This window comes from Cyanistes caeruleus, chromosome 21 (genome assembly GCF_971803275.1).
Source record: "Cyanistes caeruleus chromosome 21, bCyaCae1.hap1.1, whole genome shotgun sequence".
Taxonomy (NCBI): Eukaryota; Metazoa; Chordata; class Aves; order Passeriformes; family Paridae; genus Cyanistes; species Cyanistes caeruleus.
In genome coordinates, this window is record NC_141721.1 from 7321617 (window position 1) to 7338186 (window position 16570).

At 40.3% G+C, this 16570-nt stretch overlaps 1 protein-coding gene across 1 annotated transcript; it reads left to right on the forward strand.

Annotated features, from left to right (window-relative positions):
• The first annotated feature begins 15 nt into the window (after positions 1–15).
• Positions 16–12431, forward strand: RPS6KB1 (ribosomal protein S6 kinase B1). The gene is made up of 15 exons (XM_086860033.1): positions 16–186; positions 3357–3406; positions 3986–4106; positions 4413–4481; positions 4908–5055; positions 5681–5738; positions 6071–6171; positions 7045–7135; positions 7337–7427; positions 7720–7827; positions 8124–8186; positions 8930–9007; positions 10351–10458; positions 11000–11112; positions 11617–12431. The coding sequence occupies exons 1-15, from the start codon at positions 115–117 to the stop codon at positions 11852–11854; spliced, it is 1509 nt and encodes a 502-aa protein (XP_086716159.1). The 5' UTR covers positions 16–114; the 3' UTR covers positions 11855–12431.
• Positions 12432–16570: the final 4139 nt, after the last annotated feature.

Below are 16570 nucleotides of genomic sequence, written 5' to 3' on the forward strand. Positions count from 1 at the left end.
CGCGCTGCGGCCGCGCAGCCGGTGATGGCGGCCGCGGCGGCGCTGCGGGGCGCGGGCCCATGAGGCGGCGCAGGCCCCGGGCACCCGGCGGAGCCAGCGAGGGGCGGCGGCGCCATGGCGGGAGTGTTCGACATCGACCTGGACCAGCCCGAGGACGCGGGCTCGGACGAGGAGTTGGAGGAGGGGGTGAGAGCGGCAGCCGGGCCGGGGAGGGAGCGGGGGAGGCCGCGGGGCCTGAGGGAGCGAGGGCGCGGGAGCCGCCGCGGGGCCGGGCGGGGGCCGCGCTGAGGCGGCGGCGGGAACGCGGCGAGGCCGCCGCTGCTCCCGGGCAGAGCCCCAGGCGCCTGCGCTGCCCCGGGACACCCGCGCCCGGAGCGGGCCGGCTCTTACCCGCAGAACTTCGGCGTTGGGATCCCGGCACGAGCGCCGCAGCGGGGGTGGTTTTTTATTATGATTTATTTATTGTCACATGTCTGAACGTCAGTGCAGAAGTGCCGATCTTTCTGGAGCCGTGTAAAGTCGCTGCTCTCGCGCCAAAATGAAGAGCAGAGGTTTAAAATGCTGCGTTAGGCGGGTCAGCAGCTGTTTGCAACTCGTGCTTTCGTGAGCAGCTCACCTGATAATGTGCAGTTCGCAGCTCGTGATGTTCATCTAGATCCTGTCAAAGCTTTAGGAGGATTTTATTGCATCATCTCTGTTTATGTTTTTCTAGATCTTCTGTCGCTTTTTGATATTGTTTCGTACATTAACCGTTTGCTCTTGCTTAAACTGCCAGTGCATTTATTTTCTGCTCTTTAAATACTAATGTCAGTCTTGAAGTCTTTGAGATCATGGAATTGTGGAACAAATTGGGTTGGAATGGACCTTAAAGATCATCTCAGGCCATGGGCAGGGACTCCTTCCACTCTCACAGGTTGCTCCAAGCCCTGTCTTTGGACACTTCCAGGGATGGGGCAACCACAGCTTCTCTGGGCACCCTGTGCCTCACCACCCTCACAGGGCAGAATTTCCCCCTAATATCTAATCTAAATCTCCATGCTCTTGTAAAAAGTTCCTTCCATGTTTGCTGTAGATTCTCTCCAGGTACTTCCCTCCAGGAGATAAGCACATATTCTGTTCCCCACACTCCATGGAATCTGTAAAGACGTTGTTTGACAACTGAAGGCTTGAAAGCTTCTCAATCTGCAGGAAAAGCTCTGTCTGTTACCTCAATAATCAATAAAACACTTGGCTTTGGAAAACCGCTTGCATCACCCTGTTAATGCTGCCAAGAACAGGTTCTGAGCAAGGTGGCAAGAAAGTTGAGTTTGTTCTCTCTTGTGTTCCTGTAATTCAGTCTCAGGGAACAATTAAACCATTGTGGATTTTAAAACCTTGCCATGACTGACATTTTCATGGATGTTGGCAACCTTGGTTGGTCTCAGGTGCCTTTTGGCAAACAGATAAAGGAGGGTGAGAATGGGTTTGAGATGAAAACAACCCAACAGCAGGAAATGTCAGAGCAAGGAATGAGGGGAACATCAGGAATGTGTAAGGGGAGCAGCATTCCAGTGGAAGTTATCTCCACAGCTTGTGTGTCCTGCAAGGCTCAGAGGATGCAGCCAGAGCAGTGGAGATCAAGGAATGAGCAAGGGGGACTCTCAGGACTGTGTTGTCAGATTTGTGGCATTGGTCCCAGGTATCTCCCAAAAACTGAGTCCAAGAGGAGCCCAGAGAGCTCAGTCATGGGTTAGAGTAGGCAGAGCCATCCTGGAAAATCTGAAGTGTTGTTTAGAAGGAGTTTCCTCAAAAGCCATGTGGTTGTTTGCACTAATTATTATGGTGAAAAAAAACCTCAGCCTTAATTTAGGTGTTTGTAATAAATGAAACAATGTATGGACTGAAGGGCTGGTGGCTTCCCACTGCCTTTCTTGGTGTTGTGAAATGAGAAGAAACCCTGAAAAAATACCAGAATGGTATCTGAAGTGAATTTTGGTTAAATTAATACTGAGTATGAAACCCAAAGTTCACAGGAACAAGAGCAGCACACATTAACTTTGCCAGAACCATTGGGTAACAGGAGGAGTTGCTCTGGGAACTGAGGGGTGTTTATTCTCTGGGTTGAATTTTTTAAAATTCATTTGCTGGCATCTAAGAGTGGGGTCAAGGGCAGCTTTAGTGGCTTTTATTGTGAAACATGTCAATAAGCTGGATTTCTCTAGTAAATGTCAACAGGAGGACATGAGCTGGCAGCTCTCTGAGCTGGAAACAAACCTGATCTTTTGGACTCCTTAATTGCCTGTGGTGTTAGTAGGTGGATCCAAGAGTTAAATTTCCCTTTAGATCACCCAAAATAAACCAGCCTCTGTAAACTTTAACACTGAAACTGTTGAAAGTTTTGAGTTTTCTTTGGTTAGTGTTTTTTTCACTTGGATAATATTTTAAAATGCAGTCCTTGGCTTGGGCTGTTTTTTTTCACGTCTCAGTGGGTTTTCTTTTTCTTCTCTGAATTTCACAGGTCACTCAATATATTTATATTAAGCCTGTAGGTTCCAGGCTGTTCACCAGGAACTCACAGTTGTTATTTTATGTCCATATTTTTATAAATAAGAATGTGACAGTACAGTCTGGAGCTCACTAGAAGCTTGCCCATGGCATTCTATTTGTATTCATTCCAGCTGTCTGCTGCCTTTGCACTTCTTTTGCTGTGCAGAGCCACAGCTAGAGGGAAGGGATCAGGTTAAAAATTCTTTGAAGGAAATATCTCTTCGTAATTAAACCACATTCCTTAATGGTGACTGGTTCTGATGCTGAAGTGCAGGAACTTCAGTACTGATTGTTGGTCAGAAAATGTGTTTAACATCAGAGTGAAGTTGAATTCTTTCACCATGACTGGGATTTGACTTGCCAATATAAAATAACCAAACTTTCTCAGTAGATTGTTTGTTTCCAGTGGAGATGAATCCCAGTTCATCTGTTTACATAATCTTTATTATTGGTCTTATTTGCACAGTACTGCAATAGGACTCAAAAATTTCTGTGTAAGAGGAATTTTAAAGAAAATTGCAGCACCTTAACATTTTTCAAGTTCACTTGGGGGTGTGAAATTGTACCTCTGATATTTAAGTGATAGAATAACAATGCAGCCAAGTAAGACAGTGGTTCCCTGTGTCACTGTTTGAGACACATGACAGTATTGCAAATCTGGCACAGAATTTAGTAGATTTTTTGATATTCTGCTGATAATTTTTTCTTCCTGACCTATTTAATTATATAGAGATTTTGTCTTTTCAAACTTAAAAAGTTATAAACCACATCAGTGCATTTATTTTTAATACTTTTCTAATTCATCTTTCTTCTACCCTTCTCATCCCCAGGGTCAATTAAGTGAGAGCATGGACCATGGAGGAGTTGGCCAATATGACCTGTAAGTCTGTATCATTCATGCCAACCACATTTAACTTCTAATTTTGTTACATTGTTAAGGTAAATAGAAATCTTTGTCATTCCGGTTCCATTTTGAGCCGTTTTTAGAAGTTTCACTCTTTCCTCACTTTAAAATTTGTTAATTGTATCTTGAAATTAAATAATAAAATGAATTCTGGTGAAAGCTGCTGTTTGTCTTTTGATCCTTGTTTCTCCTAACAAATCTCTTGCCTTTGAATAGTATTTGTAATATGGATATAACGATATAAAGAAGTATCTGAGTCAGTTTGAAGTTTTCATCCTCTATACATAATTCTGGTGTAATGCAGAGATGTATTGTGTATTAAATTGAAGGGGTTTGAGGAAATCTTGATACCATAAATCCCCAAAATCTGCAGGTAACCTTCTCAGTGCAAGCTGCAGTTTTGCACACAAGAAACAGTAATTCCTGATGCTGGGAGCTCTCCAGGCCTCCCAGGCTGTCACTGTTAGGTCAGACACTTTTCCAGGCAGGCAATGCTTTCATTTGCTCAGTTCTCAGTACCAGGTAGACTCACAGCCTTATTCTGCTTTTCTGCAGTGGGATGGAACATTGTGAAAAATTTGAGATTTCAGAGACCAGTGTGAACAGAGGCCCTGAGAAGATCCGCCCGGAGTGCTTCGAGTTACTGCGTGTGCTGGGCAAAGGCGGCTATGGCAAGGTCAGGAACCCTCCAGCACCAAATCCTTCACACCCTCAGTACCCCCTGCTTTGCTCTGATTTCCCCCTCTCTGAAAAGTCTGAAAAGGGTAGAACCATCCCAGCTGCCAAGGTTGGCACCCAGGTCCCTGGCAGAGCCTCACCCGCTGGAAGCAGCAGGGAATGTCCCAAACTGCGTTCAATCCCTGCCTCTTGCCTTGTTGTTTGTGGGTCATCTCCTCTCTCTCTATTGCATGGCTTTGATTTTTAGCTTGTGGCAGTTAATGCAGCTGAAATATGTGATTGCCATTGTGTTGGTGTTGTTTAGGTGTTTCAAGTACGAAAAGTAACCGGAGCAAACACTGGGAAAATATTTGCCATGAAAGTTCTTAAAAAGGTAAACTGAATTTCACTACTCTGAATCTAAAAAAAATAAAAAAATGATACCCCTACATTTACCTTTCAGAATTATTGAATTATTTAATATACATAAAAATAAGTTCTAGGATATATACAGTTTTTACTCAGATACAGTTGAAATTAGAATTGAACTTCAAATTTTTCTGTCTGGGTAGTTCTCAGCAGCTCATTTAAATAGGTCAGGAGATCTGTGCCAACCTAAATTGTCATGTGATTCTATGAAATAAAGACTTAAACTTCTGCAAGAAAACTCTTATGTAGATATTGTGGTGAAATGCAATTTTTTAATGCCGTTGCTAATTCATATGTAGTGTTATAATTTTAAAAACTCATAATTTAACTCAGTATAAAAGTCTGCCTTGTTTAGCATGTTCTGTGCTCACATATCTCTGCTTTTTTGCAGGCAATGATTGTAAGGAATGCCAAGGATACAGCTCACACAAAAGCAGAGAGGAATATACTGGAGGAAGTGAAACATCCCTTCATTGTAGACTTAATTTATGCCTTTCAGACTGGTGGAAAACTCTACCTCATCCTTGAGTATCTCAGTGGTCAGTATATGACATTCTTTTACCTCCTTCTTGGGGTCTTACACAATCAAGAATTTGGGGTTCTTACCCTACAAGTAAAAGGCCAATTAATGATGGCTTGGTGTCTTAAACTGAAACAGGTTTGTATTAAAAATACATAGAAGAACATGAATAAACTTTCTAAGTCCATACAACAAAGAGGAATGAAACCTAAAAGTTGTTTTTCATGACAGTACAGAAGAGAAGGGGTTTTAAGACATTTACTTCCACTAGATTTGTCATTTTTGTGTGTTCTGTGCAATCCTACAGAGTTAACTGAGTGTTTAGTCCTTGCAGGTTCTTTGTGACAGAAGAAAATGTTATCTTTATTTTGTGGTTAGGGAAACAGACACAGATTAGAAGCAAATTTCTCAAGCTGTAAAAACAAAAAAGAGGGACAGAAATGCTCTTGTTTTTTAAATGCTGATTTCTTCAGGTTGCTGGAATCCTGAGAGTAACAGAATAGTGGCTCGTTGTTTTTTTGTGAAACAGCCTGTTGTGCAGCAGGCAAAAATACCTGTTGCTTATAGTTTTCCTAGAAAATAGACTTCTGACTGACTTAAAATGATACTTTTAATTGAGTACAATCTATTTTTTCTCATGACAGGAGGAGAACTATTTATGCAGTTAGAGCGAGAAGGGATATTTATGGAAGACACAGCTTGGTAAGCAAAGCTATTTTTGTAAATTAATAGTTTGAGGTTTTTTTCTAAGAGCTTAAACTTTATTTAACTACTGATTCATTTTAGAGTGTATTGAAAGAGCAGTTCAGTGTGTCTGGGGAGGGTGTCCATGTGCTGTACTCACCAATTTTGTGCTGTTCTTCCCAGTTTGTGCTGGTGGAACTCCAGTCTTAAAACAGGAGAGGGTCCACTGCTGGCTGCTCAGTGAGGCTCTGTCCATAGGGCTGTGGTCAAGGTTGGGGGGTTGAAAACTCCGAAAGATTTGCTTAAGATGCTCTGCATGATTGAATATGTCTGATTTTGTTCCCTTCCAGCTTTTACTTGGCAGAAATCTCAATGGCACTGGGGCACTTGCATCAAAAAGGAATCATCTACCGGGATCTGAAGCCAGAAAATATCATGCTTAATCATCAAGGTAGAACTGTAGTCATGAGTCAGGCTGCCAGTCCTTTGAAAACAATTCTCCCAAAGGTCACAGCACCTCAGTTTTATGTGAATCTCCTTAGAACAGTGGCGGGGTTGTTACCACTCTTGGGATAAGTGAAGAGCTGCCAGAGCTAACTGCCCTCAAGCACAGCTTCCGTGGTTTAATAGGTCATGACAAACTCAAGTTCCATGGACCCAGGCATGTTTTGAGTGGTTGATTTGCCATTTCTGCACCTCTGGATTTTTTTTCTTCTGCTGGATCATTGTGAAGTAGAACCTGTGACGTTTTAGTCGATGGGGATGATTGATGGTAGGAAAGGCAGTTTGGGCAGGATGCCAAATCATCTGTGGCTGAAATGACTTAGCCAGCAGCTGACACTTCCCACTGACAGCAGTTTCAGTTCCTGATTGCACTGTTCCAGTGACTGGGTGACACTGATTAGTCTGGCAATCTGTACCACCCAGCATTTTCATATTTTCTTAAACAACTTATTTACTTAGTCTGAGTCTTTGTACTGAATTATTCAGAGCACTTCACAGTTTGTTGAAGATCATTCTGTGAATTTTGAAGCAAGCAGTAAAATTCAGTAACCTACTTTTTTAGCTAAATGATGCTCTACAGTCTTTATGTTTAAATACATTTGTCTGTACTTGAATAAGTTTTGGTAGTTTGTCAACTTGGTTTTCTCTGGAAGTGTGATTACCTTGTTCTATTTTATGGCTGCATTGCTTTGTCAGACCATATGTGGACGTAATTCAGAGTAATTACATATCCATGTTAAGAATTCCTAATTTTTCTCAGTGTTACTTCTACACATGTTAGAATTGTGACAAGTTGTAAATTTGATCTATTTAATTCCAGGTCATGTAAAACTGACTGACTTCGGGTTATGCAAAGAATCCATTCACGATGGAACAGTCACACACACATTCTGTGGAACAATTGAATACATGTGAGCTGCACGATGAAATACAAAATATTGCTCTGCTCTGGGGGTAATGGCTGTGGTTTGCCTTTTTTAACTGGTGGTTCATGTATTCAGTCACTTAGGACAACTTCACTTGATAAATGGGGTTTTGTTTGAAAACTAGCAGTCACAGTTAGTATTAAGCTCATTAAAACACTTTCATATTTTTGATTTTTCTGCTTATAGGGCCCCTGAAATCCTGATGAGGAGTGGGCATAACCGTGCTGTGGACTGGTGGAGTTTGGGGGCATTAATGTATGACATGCTGACTGGAGCAGTAGGTGCACAGTTATAATTGCATGTATTTCCCTTTGTAACTCTTCTGCTTCCCTGTACCCTAACTCAGCTGCATGTATAAATACATATATTGTATATATACACACTGCAAGTAAGAAAGAACCAAGATACAGCTCTCAAGTTTGACTACAGACATGAGCTGCTTTTATCCAAATAGTGCCTATTTGCAGTAGCTTTACCTGCTTTATAAATGACTGAAGTGAGTTCTGTGTACACGAATTAAAGATCTGAACAAGTCTTGTTTTTCCTTCTGTTTCAATGGTGCTTTCCAGCCTCCTTTCACTGGGGAGAACAGAAAGAAAACAATTGACAAGATTCTCAAGTGTAAACTCAACTTGCCTCCCTACCTCACACAAGAAGCCAGAGATCTGCTTAAAAAGGTAGAATTTTAATGACTGTCAGTACTCCACATGTATGTAGAAAATAGAAATATAATGATACTGCTGTGGCTGTTTAGTTCAAGCTTGGTTAATTACTGATTAAGTCACTTTTTTGCTGAGTGGTACAGAAGGTAAATTCCTTTGAAAATACAACTGTTTTCAAGTGAATGCGGATTTTTCTGATTGTTCTATATTCATTCTGCACGGTACTCATTGAAGTGATGATTCATGGCAGAACTAGTCTGGTTATAACAGCATAACTAATTCTGCTTTTTTGGATGTTATTTCTCATCAAGCTGCTAAAAAGAAATGCTGCCTCACGTCTAGGAGCTGGTCCTGGAGATGCTGGAGAAGTTCAGGTAACTTGAGCTTAACTTGAGACTTCTTAAATTACCTCATTGAAAATAAAACAGCTTTGAAGGTACCTCAGAGTGTCTGTCTGGAAGGGTAATGAGCAGAAAGGCAGCCACATGAGGCAACTCATCAAAACCTGAAGTCTTTAAAGCTTAACAAATGCAGCTGTCTACCTAGCTGATATTTTGAGATTTGAAAAATAACTTCTATTCTTCAGCTCTGTCTTGCAGTAGATATTTTCTAGTAGTTGCACAATGCTAATTGTGCAGCCCTGGAAGGGTGAGATTATTCTCAGCAGTCTGATGAAAAACTTGCCAACCTTGTATTAGTGCAGCTCCTGGAAGGGAAAAGTGTGGCATTCCAGCTTGACTTTGTTTTTGTGGTGCTATTGACAAATATTAGAGGTCCTCTATATTTGACAGTTCTGATAATTTGTCATTAATGCAGTATTTTGTCATGGTTTAACTTCTAAAGCTGGAAAATGCTGGAGGTATTTTGCATGTAAACTGGCTTTTTCTAACACTTTCAAGGAAATGGGGACATGTTGTCTGACTTTGGAGGTGTGATCTCAATTCTCAGCTCTTCCAGCTACTCCGAGGTAGTGCTGCAGAATATTCTACACTAAACCAAATGTGATTTTGGAAAGAAACACCCCAGAGAAAGGGTCTGGATAGAACATATTAATGGTGAAACTCTGGGCTTTGTGCCCTGGGGGCAGGTGCTGACTCTGCTGTTGTCCCTCCTGCAGGCTCACGCGTTCTTCAGACACATCAACTGGGACGAGCTGCTGGCGCGCAAGGTGGAACCTCCTTTTAAACCCTTATTGGTATGTACTGGGAATACTGGGAGAGAGATATATTCCCTGTGTGCCTTTAGCAAAGCTCTTAATAAAACTTAGAAACATTCACTTTACAAACTGAAGTGCCACTGATTCCTGGTACTTGAGTTACATCAATTCAGGGAACAGATCCATCTCAATTAAAGCTGGCAGATCTGATCTAGCACCTGATCTGCTTCAGTCTGAATTCCTCCTGCTTCTGACCCGTAGGTTAAACAGACCTGCAAGTGCAGTTCACTATGAGATCAGCTTCTAAACCCTCTACAGTAAGTCAGTACTTAGTTTCAACTAGATAGAGTTGCTAAGCAAAAGTAAATGAAATCACCTAATTAAGCATTTTCTGTGTTTGCTTATTAATCTTTACAATGCATCTTTTGCATTATAAGCAGTAGTTAGAGTTTACCTCAAACCAGTGATGTGATGAACAAGTTTTTATTATCCCATCTTATATTTGGATGGTGTCTGGTTTTCCCTCTGGGTACAATCAGCTCCATCAGCTGTGGGTATTGCCACTTACAGTTCTCAGCTACTAAAATGCTCACTTAAAATTGGCTTAAGCATCACTAATGTCAAGCATTCTACAGCATGGGGACTCCAGACCTTTTTCCCCTCAACCTTTTGGAATGAAATTCAGAAAGATTCAAGACTGGTATTTCCAAATACTTACCTGAAGATGATTTTGGGTTTTTCTGCTAGTAGCAATTTTATGGAAGTTTCTTGTATAAACCAGATGATTTTTCAACTTGTGCTTCCATGGTTGCATGAAGGCCTGCACACATGAATACCTGCTGCCTTTCCAGTGACACGTGGGAATAAAGAAGGGATTTTGGAATTACTGTTCTTTGAGCAAATAAAACAATATCCTTCATAATCACTTATTCCAGAGTTGTCCTCTATCCCTCTGACTATGAACACTTCTGTTTCTGCAAAAATAGGACAAAAACTATCTGGAGAGGCCTCCAAAAACTAAATAGTTGCAACTGTTCTATACTGGTTGTGACAAGGGCTAAACTTGCAAGAAACTGGCATTGTATATCTAAAAGTTTTTGTTTGTAATTTGAGAAATTTTTTTTAAGGCATCTTTTTAATTTGTGTTCCTTTTTGATCCATAATTTTTGCCCCTCCCCCTTGCCTTTATTTCTCAGTGTCAGTGCCCATAGTGACCTCCCACTGGCAGCGACAGGATTCCGACACCACTCCAGGGTTTTCCTCCAGCAGAGCTCTGCCAAAAACCCATGGAATGAACTCCATCCAGAGGCTGCACTGCTCACCGCTGAGCCATTTGGTTGATATCTGTAATATAAACCCTTAATCATTTTGTTTTTGCAAAGCAATCTGAAGAGGATGTGAGCCAGTTTGATTCAAAGTTTACACGTCAGACACCTGTTGATAGCCCAGATGACTCAACTCTCAGTGAAAGTGCCAACCAGGTCTTTCTGGTGAGTGAGCCAGGGACAAATGAGGAGTGACTGGAGAGGGAGGTTTGCTACTGGAAATGGGGACATTTCAGCTAAATTCATTCTGTTGACTCCTAACACTTTGAAGCAAACTCTCATAACTAAATCCAAATCCTCTGACAGGTTTGAAATGTTGGAAGGCTTTGAAAATACTTTGGTTATTGCTGACGTTTTCTTTATACAGCAGCCAACAAACAGTGCTGCCCTTGTGGAATGTCAGCATTCTGATTCAGAGGTGCACTGTGGACCCTGCACATGGCATTGCTTTCAGAGCCATGCAGAGACAACAACAGCCACTCCATAGAGCAAAATAAATTGAGTGTGCCTGTGGGAATCTGTGATCTGAGGAGAAATAGCTGGGGTGTAACAACTCCCTGAAGTCCCACTGTTTGCTTCAAGGAGTGAATCTGTCAACATTGACTCTTTATCATTTTCCTGTAATAATCAGATTTTAATAACTTCACAAGTGATCCTGAATGTAGACCTTGCCTGGGAGTTGCAGTGCCTTTTTCCTGTTTTGCAGGGTTTTACGTATGTGGCTCCATCTGTACTTGAAAGCGTAAAAGAGAAATTTTCTTTTGAACCAAAAATTCGATCACCTCGCAGATTCATAGGTAGCCCTAGGACACCAGTCAGGTACTTTATCTTCTTTTTCTTTTTTTTTTGTTTTGAATACACTTTTTGACATGTAGTTGAAGCACTAGAAATAAAAAATGCAGCCTTAGTTCTGAGTAAGCCCAGCACTTCCATTAGAAGTGATTCTGTTTTATAAACCACATTATTAAAGACAAATCTGTGGTGTTGGGCAGCACATGAAGTTCTAACCAGTTGCTTTTCAGTGCTGACACAGCCTCAGAGTGGTGATTTTGATACAGCTAAAACTGTTTCAGAACATCCTAAGCACTAAAGAGTCATGTTAGTGCAGAAAAAGCCTTCTGCAATCACCTCAAAGTGAGAGAATTTTACAAGAGACTGGTAGAGGCCAGACATGGAAATTTCTCAGACTCCTGGAAGTGAAAGGAACAATTAGAATTGCTTCTCCATAGGGGCATTTGAGTGCAGTTTCCTGCAGAGTATAAGGGATAAACCTTGGTGCTATGTATGTGTCCGTGTCTCATTTTTGTATTTCTTGTTTTAAAGCCCTGTAAAGTTTTCCCCTGGGGAGTTCTGGGGAAGAGGTGCTTCTGCTGGCGCATCCAACACCCAGACACCTGTGGAATACCCGATGGAGACCAGTGGAATAGAACAAATGGATGTGACAGTTTGTGGAGAGGCTTCAGCACCACTTCCAATCCGGCAACCAAACTCTGGGCCCTACAAAAAACAGGCTTTTCCCATGATTTCCAAACGACCGGAGCACTTGCGCATGAATCTATGACAACACCATTTTTGTAAGCCTTGGAAGGGAAGGTGGAAAACCAAGAACGGACATGAGCCCCCTTGAAGTTGAAATTTGAGGGCTTGTTTGGTTTACTCTTAAAAAGTGACAGTATCAAAGAATCGGTCATTGCACAGAGAGACTTGGAAAGCAAAGAAAAATGGATTTTTTTTTTCCTGTCAATCAATGGTGCATAAAAAAAAAACAAACTTTAGCAAATGGTATTGCAGAACTCTAGGCACATCATCTTACTGATTCCAGTGACATCTTCTCACCTTATCAAGGATCTTTCAGCTTGAGAGCTCGAAACTGACAGTATTAAGGGGCAGGATGTTGCTTCAGAATCACTGGTGTAGTCGTGAATGTGTCGAGGAGGGTTGGCCCTTTCACTAGGCAGAGTTTGGAATGCCTGCAGGCTTGCAGCTGAGGGGTAATTAGCATGCAAGCTTCGTTAAGCGGTTTCCTACAATGGGGTGGAATCAAAGAGGAAAGCTAAACTTAATTGGTGTTTCACATTCAAAACATAATGAGTTTTTTTATATATATATATATATAAAATATATATTTTTCAAATAGATTTTTTGATTCAGCTCATTATGGAAAGTATCCCAAAATGAAATAGGCAAACTTAATTGGTTGCTGTGAAGAAAGTTCAAGGCTCTAGTTCTGATTCTCCTCCTCATGAACCAACCAATCAATAAATGAATCACTCACTGACCAGCCTGGCAGTGCGGGGTGGGAGAGAACTGTTTTCCTGCTTCCCCAGCTGAAATCCCTGTTTGTTCCTGCAAAGACAAATGGATCTAATCAAACAGCAGTGCTGCTATGTTCTAGGCTTAACTGGAAGCCATGGGCTCACACACGTCCTGCTTATTTCATGCCTGTCCTCAGCAGACATTTCACTGGGAAACATCACTTTTGTACACGCTGGTCCTCAGCTGGGCACAGCTGGGCAGCTCAGATTCTTACCCACAGAGATTAACAGTGAGCAGAACACAAGGTCAGTAGAAATCTCTAGGAAGTACCACATCAAACACAGATAAATCCTCCAGAGTATAATGAAATAAATATTTTTGTAACCAGTGGGTAAGAATTTGAGGATTTTTAAAATTATTATTATTAATAATAAAATTTTGCTTATGGTAGTTTCCTGCCATTATACATTTCTTAAATTTATCAACATTTTTTTTCTATGCTGGGGCAATAAATTTGCTGATTGTATGAGTAAAGTGTTCAATGGCCTTTCAGTGAATGTCTTCCACAGTGGGTCAGAACTTTAGCAAAACTTTAATTTAGCAAACATGTTCTTAAGGACACTATTTATGTTTTTAAAATTGTCACGATCTGTACAACTGACTTACAGGTACAAAGAATAAAATAAAGGTAAAACTTTACCTTACTTTAAATACTTCCTGCCTTAAAGAGAAAGCATTTCCATGAACATAGCTGGTGAAAGGGTTAATATCTGCAGAGCTTTACCCTAGAGTTAGAGTGTGGATGGTGTGTGCGTGTGTGTGGAGATGATCATGCAGCTGCATACAAGTCCTGTCACTTTTTGCCTGCCACACGATGCATTATCTTTTAGTCAAACTGTGCAAAGTCTACTTCTGGTGTTTCACAACAGTAGGGATTTTTTTATTCTAGATTCTGCTTACTCTGTGGATACTGAATCTTTTTGAGCCATAGGATCCAAGCCATAAAACTCTCTCTAAGCATTGAATCCGATCACAGTGCTCTTTGCTAAAATTGGCAAGGCAGAAGGATTCAGTGGTACCTTGATGCTAACAAAGAACCAACACAAAAAAATGGTTATGACTGAGCAAAAATTAGGCTTTTTATAACTTCCTGATAAGCCTTTCGTTGAAAAATATAATTTTTTTTTTTTAGTTTAGGAGGAAAATCAAGTTAACTTACAGTGACATACTGGAAGATTGCCATTGTTCAGTTGGTGACGTGGCCACGGGTGATTTTGTGGAACCAAAATCCAGGTGCTCAAGAGTGTTTGCACTGGGCCTGTCTGCAAACACACAGCACCTGGACTTTCCTGACATTCACTGAGGATAAAGGAATTTGGTTAAAAACAAAACAAAAAAAAAAAAAACCAAAAAAAGAACCTTTTAGAGGCAGATCTCTCTTGGTCCTACTTACAGCTAACAGTTGCTTTTTGCTTGGCTGGATAGAATTGTCCAGTGGAATTGGTTTAATGGCTGGCAAGAATGGCAAGAGTTGTTTGTCTGAGTTCACTGATCAATTACAAACCCAACCCATTGGTTTTCCAAGGAATTCCATGTACTGTCAATGTTTTAGCCCGTAGATTGTAAGTTGAATTCCCTACCATAACTGTGAAACTTTGGGAGTGTGACTCAGACAGCAAGCACACACTATGCAATATGGTTTATCCTGTATTTATTTGTAAAAATATCAGACATAGATCCTCTATATATATATATATAATAGTGTCAAAATTACTAGTTGTGAACTAAGGGGAGTGGAGTTCTAGCTCCTGTCTGGCTATTTCAGATAAGTGCAGAATGCATTGAATATTGGAGAGCTTAACAAGTGCTTTCTTTTGTTCATTTAAAAATGTCTTAAATTTTTCATTAGAGTATAGAATCTTATTTTTTTTATTTTGTACAAGCTGCGCTTTTTTAATTATAATCACTGAAAAATTCACTATAATTTGATTTTATAGGATTTTTGTAGCATTACAAAAATATAGTAAAACTGAGGTTAATACCTGTTGTGGCTAACCATATAAAAGTATTAAATCTTAAACTTGAACAAAAGTCATATTTTTTTTTACTAGATATTAAATAGGGAAATATTTTGTTCTGCAGGTCATTATCAGAAAAGGTTTCTAGGTCAGCTGTGTTACCAGCAGTTTTTCTTTTTCCCATTTGATGCAGAAACTATTCTGGTATAAGATATTCAGAATTCCATAATTTTTCTCTGTGGGAGTGATGCATACATTTGACGCCATTCGTGTACTAAATTGTAATTTTGGGAATGCTGGAATAATTCCTACCAAGACTGTCTTAATTGTGCCATCTGACATTTGAATGTCATCCTGGTATTAGCTCATAATAAAAGATAAAAATCAACGAGTCAATTGTTCTTTTGAATATCCCTTTTTTTTTTCTGTGCTGTTTAAAAGCTGAACTGCTGGAGAACATTTCATATTTGAGTCCTCTCATAAGTGTACAGTTCAAGTTTATTTTGGGTCTGTTCTCTTTTCTGTGTTAACTCCCAACCTGCTCTCAGTGTTAATCAACAAGTGCATCAAACATTGAGGAGGCTGCTCTGGTTTTAGGGCAGATGTTTGGGGTTTGGTTGGTTTGTTTAAATTCTATCTCTACAGCAGGCTCCTTGCTGTTTCATTTTCCCAGCTGAGGGAAATCCTTTATCCAAAGGAGAAGTCATTAAGAAGAAGGAAATTACTTGAATATTCTCCCTAGAGATCCCATCTATGTGCAGATCCCATGTATAAACTTCTCCAGTTGTTCTCTGCTAGACTAAATCCATCTGTAGCTGTCTGTAAGAACACCCTTGAGCTGCCTTAGCAGAAACAAAGGTAATCCCTGTCCTGGTTTTCATCTCTCACAGTTTACTGCAACTAAATACCCTCAAGAGCTAAATAAGGTGAATGTGAATAGCAACTAAATGCAAATTAAAACATATGTTAATCCAAGTGACCTATTTGTATTTTAGGAAGTAGGTAGGTTTTAAGTATAACAGGAAATGTAAATCATTGTCTTTCCTGAGAGCTTTGATGGGAAATGGAGGAGGAATTCCCTCACAACATAAAGACCCAAGAGAGGTTCCTTCTGGTACTGTCCCCTTAGGCTCTTAAAAAGTGGCTGTTGATTGTCATTTGTCACCCTGTGTGTCCCTGCCAGCAGGGCATCCTGGCCTGGATCAGGAGGTGTTCCATGGGTCAGAGAGGATGCCATTCCTGGATGTCAGATCCTCACTTTTTTCCCCTGTCTGTAACTAAGATGAGAATGACTTGTTTGATTTATGAAGTGTAAATCTAAACCAGTTGACCAAAATCTCTTTTTTATTCTTGGGGTTTTTTTAATAAAACATGTTTTTAAAATTACTGGGTTTGGATAGAAAAACCAACACAAAGAAAGAGGAGAAATTGTTCCCTGATCCCTGTTTTTGACCAATCTCCACACTTACTCTGGTTGTTACTACAGTGTTGTGGACAAAGACCAAAGGATCAGGGTTGATTTAAAGCACTAACACTTTGTTGGGCTCCATAAAATAATCTTGGTGAGCTTTACAAGTCACATGTAATGATATTTCTTAGCTTGAATCTTCCATCTCATTAGATTTTTATTCTGAATACTGGATTCTGCCCTTGGAGCTGTACCTTTAGGGTGTTCAGCTGTTTCAGTATTTAATTGTTTTTCCTGAATTCACAAGTTTTCTAAATGTCTTCAGGCAAGACAAGCTCAAGTTAATGGTAACTAAATGTAGCTTTCCTGTAACAGAATCATTTGAGTGATGTTTTTAGTCTTACCTGAATAGCAAAGTGAAAAAAAGAAAATCAGGAAAGGAAAGTGAGGTTACAGAGAAGTTAGTGCTAGAAATAACATAAAAACTAATCATGAACAAATTGTAACATGTAAAGGGTTTTTGTTTTCTTTAACAAGAAAAATGTATCTGGCAGTGAGCAGTTAAGTGCTTACATATGAGTTAATACCAAAACAA

What these genes read in the sequence shown, in the direction of transcription:
- RPS6KB1 (XM_086860033.1), top strand. Translation starts at nt 115, where the DNA reads ATGGCGGGAGTGTTCGACATCGACCTGGACCAGCCCGAGGACGCGGGC. An exon ending in CTCCTTTTAAACCCTTATTG is followed by an intron (nt 9,008 to 10,350) that starts GTATGTACTGGG and finishes GTTTTTGCAAAG; the next exon opens with CAATCTGAAGAGGATGTGAG. An exon ending in GTGCCAACCAGGTCTTTCTG is followed by an intron (nt 10,459 to 10,999) that starts GTGAGTGAGCCA and finishes CCTGTTTTGCAG; the next exon opens with GGTTTTACGTATGTGGCTCC.